Source organism: Eleginops maclovinus, chromosome 1 (genome assembly GCF_036324505.1).
Source record: "Eleginops maclovinus isolate JMC-PN-2008 ecotype Puerto Natales chromosome 1, JC_Emac_rtc_rv5, whole genome shotgun sequence".
NCBI lineage: Eukaryota > Metazoa > Chordata > Actinopteri > Perciformes > Eleginopidae > Eleginops > Eleginops maclovinus.
The window spans coordinates 12,415,477-12,431,226 of NC_086349.1; the positions used below are offsets into that span (position 1 = coordinate 12,415,477).

At 39.4% G+C, this 15,750-nt stretch overlaps 1 protein-coding gene across 1 annotated transcript in view; it reads right to left on the bottom strand.

Moving 5' to 3' along the window:
* Positions 1-11,517: 11,517 nt before the first annotated feature.
* The window catches only part of LOC134868837 (neural cell adhesion molecule L1-like protein), a 33,353-nt gene continuing 29,120 nt past the window's right edge, over positions 11,518-15,750 (bottom strand). Inside the window, 1 exon segment of the mRNA XM_063890165.1 lies at positions 11,518-11,992. Within this exon segment, the coding sequence (XP_063746235.1) occupies positions 11,785-11,992 (208 nt within the window). The 3' untranslated portion in view covers positions 11,518-11,784.

Genomic DNA, 15,750 nt, shown 5'->3' on the forward strand with positions numbered 1-15,750 from the left:
TAATGTCACTGTGCCCAATTATTGAGGAAGATCTGTAATTGTGTTAAAGCTTCTGGAAAGTTTCCCCTCTCTGCACCGAAATGAGAGCACCACAGTACAGACAACACATTTCTCTGTGATGGCGGGTTGGTTTTATGACTTGCTGTGTTGCTTTCTGATTATACTCCACTCAGTGGCATGGATGCTTTCCAAAAACGGTATATACCGCTGAGCTACCTACTGTCTCGGGCGAGAGAAACACATGGTCCTTCAATAAAAGATAATAGAAATGACAATAAGATTTACCATCTCCATTCATCACCATCTTCAGGAAACTGGGAATAAGCCAACCCACAAGCCTCACTGCACCACCAGGTCTAGTGGAATACTGGTTATGTAAGGCAGCTGGTAATTCATAACATTTAATAGGATGCTACACTGCATTGGGCTTTAAGGCTACTATTTATTCAGTCTTTGATGAAGAGTTATAAAATCTAGGCTGCTCCCTGTGAGTTCCACTCTGAATCTTACGCAGCAAAATCTCTAAAGAACTCCCCGGAAAAGAAGCTGCAAGGTAACAAATAAACCTATTGTACAATAAATCAAATAAACTGAATGCTTACACAATAAACAAAAAAATATGCTACTTTCCATATTGCAAACGGAGCTTATTTTTGCTGCCAGAGGGTAATGCCATCACAGTAGCCCTTCTTGTTTCCTACAGCACTCAGCAGCAGACAAGACAAAATTGGTCTCTGAGGACAAAAGCAGCATTAATGTACTGTAACAAAAAAAGGTGTAGAGAGATTCTTTCCAGTGACCCAGTCGAGGTGCTAGCAACTGACGCATAAAGCGATTGTCTTCTGTAGGAGCTTTGAATGATGTCTGAACACGCGCCCACCATCCGGGAGTCATCACAAATTAATGATTACACCGGCTAAGTGTGAAAGTAGAGCTCTTTACTGGAGCACAAAGCGCTCAGGGTGCGAGAGGTCACTGATACTGTACCTCACGGTCTGTTGGCTAAACATGGGGGACAATGCGTGTCAGCCAATGCAGAGCCACAAAAAAAAATCATTAAGTGTTTATACACACTCATAATTCTTCTTCAGGGTACTTTTTTTTTCTACGCCGTATCAATAAAGGGGTAGAAATGACTTACTGACTGAAAATTGCCGTTTCGGGTGTGCAAATATGTCCAATCCTCATACAGCAAATGGCATATATGAAAAGACCAAATTTCACACTCCGCCTTCTATACAGCAGAATTAGGCTCCATCACAGCTGAATAAGTATGATGGGAAAGGACAGTGAGAGGCTTTCTAGTAATCGTGCATGTCAGGGAAGATTTCTCTCAGGCAGAAAATGTGGAGTTAAGAAGACGGGTGTAGTGCAGATAAACGAGGGAGGCAGGACTTGATGGATTCCAGAGGAGGATGACTGACCACTAATTGAGGAAGTGGTGCCCCTGCTGTGTCTCATTGCATGTCACCAAGACAATGAGGGCAAATTAGGTTGAAGTCACATTGGAGATATAAGGTGTGATGGAGTATAATGGAGGCAAATGAAATGAGGTGATTGAGACTGAAAGATGCAGAGGACACAGATCCTCAGGGAAGCTTGCAACCACTGGAGTGTGAAAAGTTATAAGAACTTAGGTATTATGAGCTCAGACAAGTCAAACTCTGTGTCCTTAAGTTCTTATCATGGACAGTAGGGATGTCAACTCCAACATAACAGGTAGAATTTGACAGGGAAGCAAGTTCCACACAGTCCACGCAATGTCAGCAGTGGTGGCAATGAATATGTCATTGAGTGTGTGTGGAATGAATATTAAAGTCAAGTGAATTTCTATGGCCCCAGAATGTCTCAGTGGGCATTATACAGCCAAACAAATGTATTATTATTATTATTATTATTATTATTATTATTATTAATAATAATAGTAATAATAATAAACAGCACCTCTTGACTCACAACACAAACTTTTTAAATTTTTACAGGAGAAACCATGGGAGAATAAATTCAAAGACAGAAACTCCAAAACAACACCACTAGGGAACAACGGATGGGTAATGGCCATTGTGAAACATTAAGTAGCTCTTTTAGATAATTAGTAGTAAAATGCTTTTAAAATGTAATTTCTCATCATTTAGTTACAATAGGAAGACACTAGTTCTAATATGATTGAAGTGAAACCACTACAAGCAGTTCATATAATTAAGTCAAAAATATGAAATATGTCTTTTATTTGATCATTCACAGCTATGGTAAAGGGCAGGTTAGATTTAGGTTCTAAATGGCATGAAACCACACCAGCAAGCCCTTATGTCCAAACCAAAAAAAAAAATTCTAAGCATTGGCTAGATGCACTTTGCAGCCTGAGCTTACAGCTGACTATAAACTATACAATCCCCTTCTTTGTATACTGTAGCCTCACTACAATTACAAGAGAATATTTAAATAAAGAGAGCTATACTATGGAGCTGCAATAAGCATTGTTAGGCTACAGAAAGTTAATGGAGTGAAACTATTTTAAGAGTTAAACAACAAACAAAAAACATTACCAAAGCTGACAACACAGACAGACACAGCAGCTGCAGCCACAAACACACATCAGCTATAGGAAAAAGAGACCCTCCTCTGTAAAGTGTGAGTTTGTTATTGCTGTGTTGTTGTTGCACTCACCTGTGTGGACAACATTTTGCAAGTACAAGGAAGTCATGCTCAATTTGCTCAAGGTCCAACTTCTGTGTTCGTTGCTTCACAAAGCATAGTAGCCTATACCCGTGCAGTTTGTCCCAGTCCGACTGCTCTCATCCACGATTTTAAACATGTTCACCTAAACGAGGATCTGCAGTCACAGTAGAAAGGGCTTCACATCTCTCACTGGGGAAAAAGTCCCATGAGTAAAGGTAGAAGTCCCGTGAAGGACCAACATTAGCCTCCAGCATGTTAGCACGCTGCAAAATACACCTGCAGCACCGAGGTGTGTTTCATTTGGGCGCTCGTGCGCTGACCAGCTGTTGCCAATCATTGGTAATTAAGGTAGATGCAGTTTGTTTTACTTCATCAAGGTAGGCTCGTCTTTTGTTATTGTATTACAATCTAACACACTCTGCCATGACTTTCTAAGGTGACTTGCGTAATGTTATGTAAAGTAAACCAAGAAAAAGTCATTTCTGCATTTTAAAAAAATCTTCCTTCTTTTCAAGTTTATTTGTGGTTGAGACAACGATTTAGTGCATTACCGCCACCAACTGGTACGTGTTTTTGTTGGTTTTTTTTTTACAATATCCAAAGAGTAAAACAAAACAAATCATGTTGAAGGTAATGAAATAGTAACAAATAGTTTTTTTAAGATATATATCAATAACTTTATGGTTGTGCGGGCTGAAATCAAATGCTTTCTGTCTTCCTTTCCGAAAACACTGAGGGAGGCAATAACTAAGCTCAAATCTATGGCAAGCTGTCCAAGGGTGTGCATCACTTTTTTTGGTAAAGTTCTCGTTTTTTTGGATGTTCGTTAAGCTCTGATAGGCAACTTTGGCAAACCAGCAAGAGAAAGCTAGATTTGTAAAGAAATCTACCAGCCCCTACTTGCAGGCCTCCCTCCAAAGCCGTTCCCCGAAAAACATATAAAGGCAACATAATATACGTTTTTTTAAAGGACAGTAGGGTCTTCTTCACTACCTGTATCCAACCACCTCAATGAAAGCACAAGGCAGAGTTTGCACATGAATGTAGAAGAAGCCTGATTACAGCTGATACAAAATAATGTTGACTTTGTAAAAGACAAGGGAATTTCCTCCTTGGAATCTGGCTAAATGAAATGACCAATTCACTTCACCTTAAAAAACTAAGGTTCTGTCTGAACACAAATTAATAGAACTAGATGCCCCTTGTCTGTTATGTAAGAAAACCCACAGTGGACTGTCCTCTGGTAGTGCATTATTGCTTTTCGCCTTCTTACTTTATATTTTCTTTTGCAATCTTTATTTATGTATTGTCACGCACTACGTACTTAGCCGTAGAAGGGAGAGATGGAGAGTGGGCATGTTTAACTATATATACATATAAAGTAGCATATATTTATTAGAGTTTATTTTTGTTGAATACAATCTGTTATATTTGCCTTATTTTTCTTAAATGAAATAAAGATTGCATTTTTGTTTCCTGCATCTTAAAACTTTTATTAAATGAAGTACACATGATGAATGAAGATGTTTTCCTAACTTGCAATGCATTGAGCTCTCAGGGTTGGAAAATGCCTAAATAACAAGTTGATGGAAACACTTATTAAGCACTTCCAAACAAAGAGAAAGCAGAAGAGAGTCATGAGAAAAGACAAACCTCTCAGCAGTGTATTATTAAAAGTTATTTAAGTGGTTGATTACAGGTCCTTACTTCATCACAACATACTAATGCAAATCATATGCATGATCTGTGATCGTAACATTTTGACATCTGCGTTACAGCCCCCAGATCTCTAAGTGCTGCACCGAACAAAAAATCATTTCTAAATCATCAGGGACATCAGATGCTGTCCGTACTCCAAACATCAATCATCTGGTGCTAATGGCAACTATTTATTTGAGAGTTCAGTTGGTTTACTGTGTTCCGAAAAGATACACATTTTTATCCACATGTAGCAGTACTGCCAAAGCATTTTACAGAGAAATCCACCAAAGACACATGGTTTGTCTATGCAATAACATCAATGCTGCTGTACCAACATTGTTCATTGCTGTTACTATCAGCCTGAGCTTTTAACAGATAGAAAACATTTTAACCGTGCCTTCAGGGTATGCCGTGATTATAATAAAGATGGAAATAAAGAAAGACAATAAGAGATGGATAACCCAACACATAAACCCATCTGTGCTTATTGCTCCATTGTGTGCATGTGCGTGTGAGTGTTGTATGCTCAACAGTGGAGATAAACAGCATGCAAAAGGATCAAGTATGTTCATGGTGTAGAGAGGGACTAAGCCATTATAGTAATCAGTCTGTGTTGAGTGGAATTGAAAGAACCAAATATGCAGGCTTTCATGTTAGTGTTCCACCAGGATTTAAGAGTCGATTGTATGATTATTTCTGGCCAAATGATGCCTTTTGCGCCAGTTATACTTGCCATTTTCATCCATTATGCTCTCTCACCATTTCACAACAAATTGTGATGTAAAAAAGACAATAAAATTTGAGGGAAATATCAACACCTAACAGAAGCTCATTGGGTATTATCCATGACCTTTGCAAAAATTCCAAGATGGATGGCTCAGGGAGCGATTGCAAGTAAACAAATCCAGTGAAATATACCGTTTGAGAAATGTTAGGATATGGACACACTGCAGGTGAAAGTTTGTGGAAATCTAATAACTATATAGCATTTCAAAACTGTATATAATGTCAACCCAGCAGCACTCAAAAACACATCAGCTTGTGTTTCATGTATTTACTGTTGTAGAAGTTGATTTCTTAAGGGAGCATCAAAGTATCTAGTTTAACTTATGACATTAGCTTTAAATAGCTATGCTAATGGTATGTTATGCTTGAGCTTGCTTCAGTTCACGCATTTCACAACAACAAGTTATTTTAGCTTTACAATATGTTTCCACATTCCCTATATCACATGCAATGCATCACACCAACGTGTTTTATGCTTCCATGGTGGCATTTCAATGAGTCACAATGCAAAGCATGTTCACACATATGTTAGCGTGAACTTGTTGCATTTATGCGGAGTGCAAAGTATATCTCATGTTAGGCAGCATGATGTTTCATAGATACCAGTGTGAATGAACCACTTAACCTAACATGGCAAGTGGATTTAGTTTCACAAACTACAGACTCACACAGTGGGACAGAATCAAGCTCCCTCTGTTTGTGTGTGCGTGCGTGCGTGCGTGTGTATGTAGCAGGTGGCGACTGCATTCAGACTTGACATGTCCCCAGTTGACGCCACCAGTATTAATGAAGTTCAGCTGTAACTGTGTTTTGGAGGCGGGTGGTTACACCTGTCTTTCCAATGCAGCTTTTATCATTCAATCTGTGCTCATTAGCCTGATTGCTGCGACCGGGGAGAAACAACCTGGAAAGCTTTTCAAATATGATGGATGGTCAGTTGTGAGTCTGGTGTAGGATTGCAAACTGGTGTGACTGAAAAGAAAATGTAACAGAATTTGCTGTATTATTATAGATACATCTGGAAAACCACATTTGACAAACCACTGTCATTGTTTCCATCAAAATAATTGTTGTAATAAATCACAACGCTGTAGCTTCTCCAGAGAAACCCTCCCGAATCATACTTTATCATACTTTATTTACTTCTTCAAGTGGGTTACTGCACCAAAGGGGTCCACTCTGACCCACTTACATCTCTGCGTGATAATTTCTCATTTCGAACTTTAAGTCAAGTTTTAATAGTCTATTTTGGGACATTTGAAGTTTTCCTTGTTTGTGGGCTTTTTCGGCAGTCCAGTTGCGTGTTAAATTATTTGACATGTACACCAGGATCAAAAGCCCTAATGCATCTTATTCAGCCCTGTGTGTTATGCAAATTTAGGTGTTTTAATGAAGGCGCAATGAATAATTCAAGAGTGGTGTTCCACAAGAAACCCGCAGGAACAAATTCATAAAAAAAAGAATTGCTTTGGAAAACTAAAAATTGACATTGAAGTATCTCTCCCATCTGTTTGATATCCAGGGCTTCTCATCACTTGCTTATTAACAAACGTCTGCAAACTGAAATAACCCTTTTGATTAGTTTGTAAAGCACTCTGTGTCCACATCCTGCCTTTCGTTCTTTAATAAGACAAAAACAGAATATCAGGGTTAGCTTTCAAACTCAATTTATCTTGTTTGTTTTTTTGTTTTTTTTGTTTGTTTTTTTTGGGGGGGGGGGTGTTTATACAATACCAGAGTCTGATTACTGCCAAAGGAAAAGAAAGAAAAGAACACTCTCTGCTGCCCTTCATGTTCTGACAATTTTTTTAATAGACCAATATAGTTGTTATTAACAAGGACCAAAAATAACACTGAAAGTATCACTGAGGGTGAGTGTTCAAACATGAACAAATACAGTAAGAAAGTAATTTTTCATTATGTTACTTTTGCTGTGTTAATTGTCACAAGGCTCTGTCGCAGCAACTTGGAGCTGCCGATCGTGGTTATTGCCAAGTTGTTGCTTTGACAGCCGAGGGCTAAAAAAGGAAGGTGAGAATTATTCACCACCCACACATAACTAACAATTATCTTATCTATACCTCCGGTGGTAGTCTCGATGAAATCCTTTTCTGGATCAAACTCAAGATGTTTTGACCTGAAAAAGCCCAGACTACATTTCCTAATGAGACGCACACCTGAGCTGTTTCAAATCATCATTCATCATGAGTTGTCATTATCTGAATGACAACTTAACAGCGTGAGCATCTCTTTCACCATCTGTACTCGCTGCCACTCACTTACAGGTAGAGTAATGAAAAGCAGACACAGTAGAACTGAACATGCCACTGTCCACTTTGTTCTAGGCAGATGTCTCTAAAGCGGCCCCCTGGTCTCTGACACAGCCAGGCTGACTTTGTAATCATATTACAGATGCATGTCTCATTAGTTTCTGCCATGGCTGAGTGTCCCTGCCTCATCCTGCCCTACTCATACCCTCTCTCTCTCACACACACACAAGCAAACATCCACTCAATTGCTGGCTGGCATTTGAGAGTGTCTGGGCTTGCATCTAAAGCAGTTTACCAGGGAAATAATAGCCCTCTAAAAGGATTCTCTGTATGCAGAATCATCCTATTCCATTTGCATTCTAGTGAGACAAATTAAATTTTAGCAGAAGGTGAGTCTAGCACCATGTCGAGATGACAAAAGAAATGAGCAGGAGCGGGAGGAGGACGCCTAAGACCTGAAATTAGATAGGAGTTACTGTGACTGGAAGTACTTTCATTTCAGATATTGATGCATTAAGATTTTTTTAACGTTTTTTTCTTACAACTACGAGATAGGAAGAATTTGTTTGAAACAAAGCACATTTTTAGTATTAATAACAGCCTCTTGAATGTGCGTCTAGACATTCTTGTCCGATCAGCCATGTCTTTTTCCTGTTAGTCTGCTTGGGCTTTCAATATAAAGGTAAGCCTGGCCATTCATCCCATATCCACTTTAAAATATGCAGACAAAGAGTGAAGGCCGCTGGAGGAATATGCAAGATAAAAACACTGTCATTCTGATTGTGAGTCAAGGTCATGAGCCATCTTTCTGAGCTGCTTTTCTTCATCTGCATTGCTGCTGAAGCACGTTTTGAATAAAGAGCCTGCAGTCAAATAACCTTCAATACACCAGCCTCTTTTCTCTATCCACCCTTAACCCATTTCTATGGTTAAGTGCTAAAAGCTCATCCTTGAGAGCATTTGCGTGTTTTGCTTTCAATAGGCCCCGAAAGACTGTTCGTCCCATTTGAAAGCTGAAGCTTTGACATTGGTTTAACTCCTGATGCAGATTCCTTTGCAAATGCTTTAATAGCCACCAACAAATATAAGGTAGTCCATTGGACAATCTGGAAACACCTAGCACAGTTCCCCTCTCGGTGAACCCGTCGGTGTTCATTATTGATGAGACCTTCATGGCCACCATGTTACATTCTTCTTGACTGGGTAGTTACATCGTCGTCTCAATATCTTGCACCCTAAGAACATTTAAACCCTCCCTCCATGCTACAGTTCTTACACAGTGCCCTTGCAGCATCTTCAGTTGGTTTAAGATTGATGCAACGCTGAGGGCTGAACTCACAGCATGTGTCAGTATGCTATCGATTTCCTCCCACCAGGCAATTTCCAGGGTGCTTAGCCTAAATATTAGCTCAGATCAAATTGACTGAAAGGGAGTGATCCGCTTTAAGCTCAGATCTATGGGTATGTGCAGCGATAACAAAGGCAGCGCAACAAACAAGGCTATTCCATTCAACATGAAACTATGTAAGCATCCTGACCTTTGCTCTTTAGACACAGGGCTATTATGACTCTATTAAAAGGTTTTATAAAAGGGTCACCTGCATGTCCTCCAAATACATTTAGCAGAGCAAAAAAGCTGCTTGTGTGACACTCATGGATTCGACTGGAGTAATCTTTTGTTGTTGTTTAGAGGTTTTAACGTTCCACGGAGAAAGCAATTTTAAAATGGATGAGGGCGTAATCCCTGACAATACAGGGATTATCTCTTTAAATGACCTGTATCTTGCCATGAGGCATGGAGTGCTTTTCAACTCCACTATCCCAAGTCTGGTTTGATTACGGCTACAATGCCTATTTATAATCACCAGGCTATAGACAGGCTACAGGGAGGCTGTGCTGTGTATTTGAAAAAGAAGATAAGGGCCTCTAAGGTATTTTAGAGATATGCAATAAGTCCAGTGAAAGGAGTGAATGGATTCAAGCAAAAACTGTGGTTGTGACTTTGTGAATCTTACTGCTTTTGAATGCATGATGTTCTGTTTTAGTCACAGAGGTTCACTTCTAGTTTGTTTTGGAACAAATAATTATAATGAATAAGGGAAAAAAATCTTCATACTGAACCATGAAGGACCAAAAATAATGGAGTGAATCAGAGGGGATGTTGGGCTGTTTTAGAGGCTTCCACCAAATGATGGATGAGTGAATCATCTCCCATCTTTGCTAGCTGGGATTTCTGCCTCATCAAAGGTGTTATATTTTCCCTCAGAAAATGAAGGGGAGAGCAAGCACTGCTTTGTTTCAAATAATTGGAGCCATGGGATCTGGCTCCAATTATCTGAACCCAAGTAATAGGAAAGATTGACTACAATGTTGACTATACTTCATAGCTGGACTTGCATCATATTTCTTTTTTTTATTTTGGTTTGAAGCCAAAGCTCTCTTTATTTTGGACTTTTGTTATTCTCATGTTTACTGTGTGGGAGGATTTTTGTCTTTAATATCTTCAAAGAAACTCATACAACATCCAGTTTAGTTGTTAAAAGTTTCTTGTGTTTGCATTTCTATGGACTAAATGTATTCTCACTTCAATATGAAACACAGTCCGCTTTGATTTGCCTTCACACATCTAACTCGATCGTCTGTTTTTGAAATCTTAAAAGTGCTCAGTGGTCAATCCTAGACCTAGAAAATGAGCCTCTAGTGAATTAAACACTTCCTACAACTGCAACTGAATCCTGTTTTATTACATTTGGTTAAGTCAAATTCTTGAATTGGACTCAACTTTCTTATATCCTCGATTAATATTTCAGCAACATGCATTATGCATGAGAAGATTCACTGCATGCATTTTGGATAAAACAGGAAGTATATTTTGGGGATTTGCTATGTGTTTGATCTTTCAGAAAAGCTTAAATTAGCCAAATTTGTATCATATCAATTTGCGCTTCATATCATTTTTTAAATAGCCAAGAACTCAGGGATACATTTTCTTAGAATATATTCACATTCGATGATCAGTGGAAGGACATCTCAACTTGAAAGTGAGCTTACCATATAAGTGGGTGCTTTTTAATTTACAAAAAAGGAGCAGCAAATGGAGTCTGATGAATCATTGCACCGAGATGAAATGAAAACTGGAAGGGAAGTACTGAACATTAATAATTTCCAGATAATAAATATCCCAGCTGCCTGATCGTTTAAAGGAATGTAGAGTGATTCATACTGCGATATCCAGCAGGATAAAGCCACATGATTAAAAAAGTCCAAAATAAATAGGAGTATGACAAATTGCTTGAGTTCAAAAACTCCCTCTTCATTACTGGGGCCTGAAGGTGAAAGCTCACCAATTTAAAGTCTTGATAAGTTCCTTAAACAAATGCATTGGTGATTCCACTGCAGAAATGAATGCTGCAATACACCTATCAACTAACTGCCTTGCTAAACAACTTAATATATATATATATATATATATATATATATATACACTGTATATATGTACACTATACTGTATATATGTACCCTTGCTTGTAATTAGATACTTTGATTTGTAATGTTGTTCTTGTATTTAGGTTTTTGTGTACTAATTACTGTTAATGGCAATGTACAATTCAGAATTGAATTATATTAAAGTTATCAACATTGTGTTCATAAACACATTTTTGACTTTCTCATATTTGCATATTATCACATATCAGAAAAATATACACAATATATATATATATATATATATACTTTATTATATTTATATATATATATATATATATATATAAATATAATAAAGTATATATATATATATATATATATATACTTTATTATATTTATATATATATATATATATATATATATATATATATATATATATATATAATAAAGTAATAGGCAGTAAAGCATTTATGACTAGATATTGATTCCAGTGTGCAATAAACAAATCAACTTAGGTTCGAGATGCATATCGTCTTTCTAATGTCCTCTGTGTCAATTTCTTTAGATTTTTTCAATGTTTTCATATCGTAGGAAATAATTATTGGTGTTCGGCCTTTTGTGAAACAATGTGGTCAATTATACAGCTGAACATTTTGGCTGATAGGTACAAAAAACACTTTAATAAAATCTTGAAAAACTCAAAAGATACAGTTCATTCTCTTATAGTATGTACAACAACTCATGATTTGATGTGTATGGTGGGTGTATTTTTCCTTTTCCAGTCCCTGAGCCAAACTTCTGCACATTTGCGTCATTTTTATTCCCCCGTATTTGAATACTCTAGCCATATTTGATGCCAGGGAAGCTGAATTTGAAAAGTATCTTGAAAGGATTTGAAGTAGACCGTTGCATCTGGAGCCTGGCTTTATGCAGTGACTGGTCTGGGTCCACTGGGCTCGCTAACAGAGCCTCCGTGCCTGCGATCGGAATATTCCCCGATAAATGAACCGTCCTCGTTGAATTCTCCTCCGCCGTCAGCGTAGTCAACCATGCTGTCTCTGCTGATGCCGTCCCCCATCGCATCATTCAGGGAACACACGCTACTGCCCTTCAGTGGCTTCTCTTCGCTGTCACTGCCATCAAAGACAACACAGAAGGATGGTCAGGGTCAGTGCATATGTTCAGAAGCAATATGGCACTAAGAGGCTGACACGATATCACATATAACCACACATTGACACCAGCATACAGAGCGTGTACGGTACATACAGACTATTAAATGCTTGGGTGCACTAACACACGCACACAAAGCGACTTCTTATGGTTTCAATACATCAATACAGGGTGGTAGTCACGGGTGGATGCGGTGGCAACACAGCAGGAAAGGGAGCACAAGGGAGGCGGGGAGGGTTTGCTACAATCACTTCACTAATTGCTAATTGCCAAGGCTTCAAGACCAAAGGCAATTTCAAATCTCTTTAGAACCAGCGATGGAAATTGCTAGAGTGCAGTGAGAAAGAAGACGAGTGGGAGTTGTGTGTATGTGCGTGTGGGGAGGTGGGGGAGGCTTAGATTGAGGAAGGGAGAAGGAGAGGAGGGAAAGAGGTGGGGCATATGCAATCCCAGACAAACAGCCTGTCATTCCCTGTATTCCCGGGGGCCCCACACGAGGGCCGAGGAGATTAGATGCCAATTTAAGGCTGGGCAACTGGCCAACTGGCCAACTCGCAGGTGTCTCACTACAAGACGCAGGGTCACCTCAAAACACTGAGGATATTTTCCCTCCTTGTTCTCTTTTTTAATTCCCCAAACCACCCATGTTTGGAAACCTCTCTCTCTCTCCTTGGGTTTAGTATTCATAATGCAGAGTGCCTGCGCTCAGAGACAACGCTCAGGTGTCGCGTATGTGATATGCCCTTTGAGTTGTACTGTAGTTGACACCTGTGTCAAATACAAGCTGAACATTTCGAACAGCTTTTTGAGGAAGAAATATGGTTCAAGCTAAGATTATAAAATCGGGTCTTCTTCACAGGGATTTTTTAATAACCAATCTTATCTCTCCTATTCCATGAGGCCGTTTACCATGCAAACCACATAAGGTCCGCATTTCAACTCTTATCAGACCTCCTTTCTTTGACGACTCTAGAGCGCTGAAGATAAGTGGCTGTTATCTAAGAGCAGTGGAATACCATAGCCACTGCAGCCCGCCCAGCGTGACTTTGAATACTGTGATAAAATGGGGCTGAGGGCCTTTGAGCCCCAGTTCTCATCAGGACCTTGGTCAGCATCCAGCTTTGTCTCAGCTGTTGCTGTGAAAGACTTTCCCAGAGCCTCACAAACAGGTGAGAGATGGAGGAACATCAGCAGGCAGATGGTAATTACATTTGTCTCGCCATTGACCCGTGCTGACTTGGTTTTGGGGCAGCATAGAAGCCTCATGTGGAAGGAGGATTGTCTTTCCCCCTCTTTGCACCTGAAGTTGTATTCATGTTAGTGTAAACGTGAATGAAGGAAAGCTTGTCCACATCAGCTGCCATCTGCCTAACTGCACATGAAAATGACGCTGAAAGCTATGATGAAAAAAAGTACAAATAAAATACAGCTGTGGAAAAGATTGCATCACACTGTTGGTTAACAGCCTGCTCCAGCTACGACACCTGCTGTTCCCGCAGTGGACAGAGGGGCAAGAGAGCAGAGGGCTGCCTCCGAAGAGAAATCGTCTGAAGCATAATTACCACTTGTCAGCTCCCCAGACACGTGGCATACCAGTGGGTGGTCTATTGCCGACAGAGATTCAAAGGGCACCAGAGAGCCCTGAAACCAGCTCTTAAGCCAAGAAAACAACATCATAGTGAGGCTAAGGGCACTCTGGGGGAACAGTAGTGAGAGCAGCCTCATGAAAGAAACCATGAGAGGCCTTATAAACAGGCAGGTGAAGCCTAACATCTGCATCATCTCACAAACTCATATTAGCAGTTTATTTTGCCTCATGAACTCCTATGTGAACTTCGTATCAGAGTAAAATCATGACACAAAATGTATTAATTTGGACAATAAAATGTTGTATCACAATAAGACAAAATAATCACATCAACCCTTTACATCAATGAAAGTTGATGTGTGATTGGGTTATTGCCCAGCATATATGGTTCATTTGTTGGGTCTTTCATGAGTGTTAAACCTGACAAAATAACAATACCTAACGTCTGGTTGAAATCTGCACTGTAATCATTGAGTCCCTGGTATTGCATTGTACTTATTATTACAAAAATGTACTTATTACATCTTTTTCTATCTAGTTGTAAAAAGGGCTGTGGACAATGCATCCTTTCGAACAGAATTACAGTCTTGGCAAGAATCGCAGGAATGCAATTGGCAGCAACCACGCTGTTGTGAGTAATCATGTACTGAATAGCAGAATCAAAGTGGACAGAAGAGGCTATTTTAGGTGACTTCTCTTGTGTGTGCACAAACAAATACACCATTGTCACACAGTTTCTGCAGTGCTGTCAGGCAAAATAGGATCATCCCAGTTCCCTAAACTGTCACCATAGCAGCTTAACAATGCAAACAATAGAAAATCAAGAGCTATTGTAAAGTAAAACAGCTGTCTGCTTTGGGCTTAAAGGCTCAGTTTTTCCACACATTTTGTATGCCTCGCCTGAATTATTGAATGCAAGATATTTTCCATCAGAAATGACTAGACATCATTAATCAATTTACGTGTTTACAGTGGGAAGATGTGAAGCAATTTAAAATGTGGCCTTCGTTTAAATGTTCCACAGCACGCACTAATTCACAGGGTAAATCAAGGTTTAAAAGTAAATCTGTCAAAACTCCAGTTAAGCGGAGACATTCAAATACATCTTTATACATTAGAGTCGCTTTGAGCATAACCCTAATAGGGTCTGTCCGCTGCTGATGTAAGAGCTTAAATAAGTAATATCATTACAGCTGTTGTCTAAGAAATACTTTGCTAAGTGAGGTCACACTACCACCATCCTTCATGCTCCATCCTGCCATCTACTTAAAAGGTCCCCTATTATGCAACATGCACCTTTTGATGTATTTTCTACATAAATATGTGTCCCCGCTGTGTAAGTAGACTCACAAAGTGTCAGAAAATACAACCTTCTCTCTTTTCCTCCTTACCCACATCTCTAAAAATGGGGATACAAACGAGCTGATCCAGATTTTCTTCGGAAATGACGTAATGACCGAAATGTGGGCTGGCTTTACATTGAACTCCCGGCAACGTCCCACCCACGTGACACGTCCCAACATATACAGTCGGTGAGCTGAATCCCCTCTGCAGCACCTCTGTGTGTCTGTGTATTCAGCAGGATGTCTGCAGGAGGGACTTAAAGAGTTGTTTTATATGTAAAACATATAATGTCACTGTTCTTGTGGTAAACACTGAGAAAATAAGTGTTTCAGAAAGTATCTTTCCAGTAGAAAACTTTCACATAGGAGAGCTGCATGATGCTCCAAAGGGGCGTGGCCAGCTTCAGCTCAGCTCAAATTGAAAGCGACAGTCACATAATCAGCACTTCAGGAACAGGGTTGAAATAGAGGGGGATGAGGAATGGCTGCAATGGGTGATCTGTTTGGTGTTTTGAGCAAACACTTCACAGACAAGTTTTGTATAGATATTGCCGTACAATATATTGTTCAAATACAGCATAATAGGAGACCTTTAAAGTAAAGGAAAAACTAAAAAATACGCTGTGTAGTTGTGAGCTCCAGCCCTTCGGGAAACACTGCTTTGGAACTAACTAAACTTTCATCAAAGTTACATTTTGTGGGCAACCAGTTACTTTATTGTAGAGACAGAGTTGAAACAGGGAGATAGAGGGAATGAAATGGTGCTCTACTTGGGGATAAGCCCTAG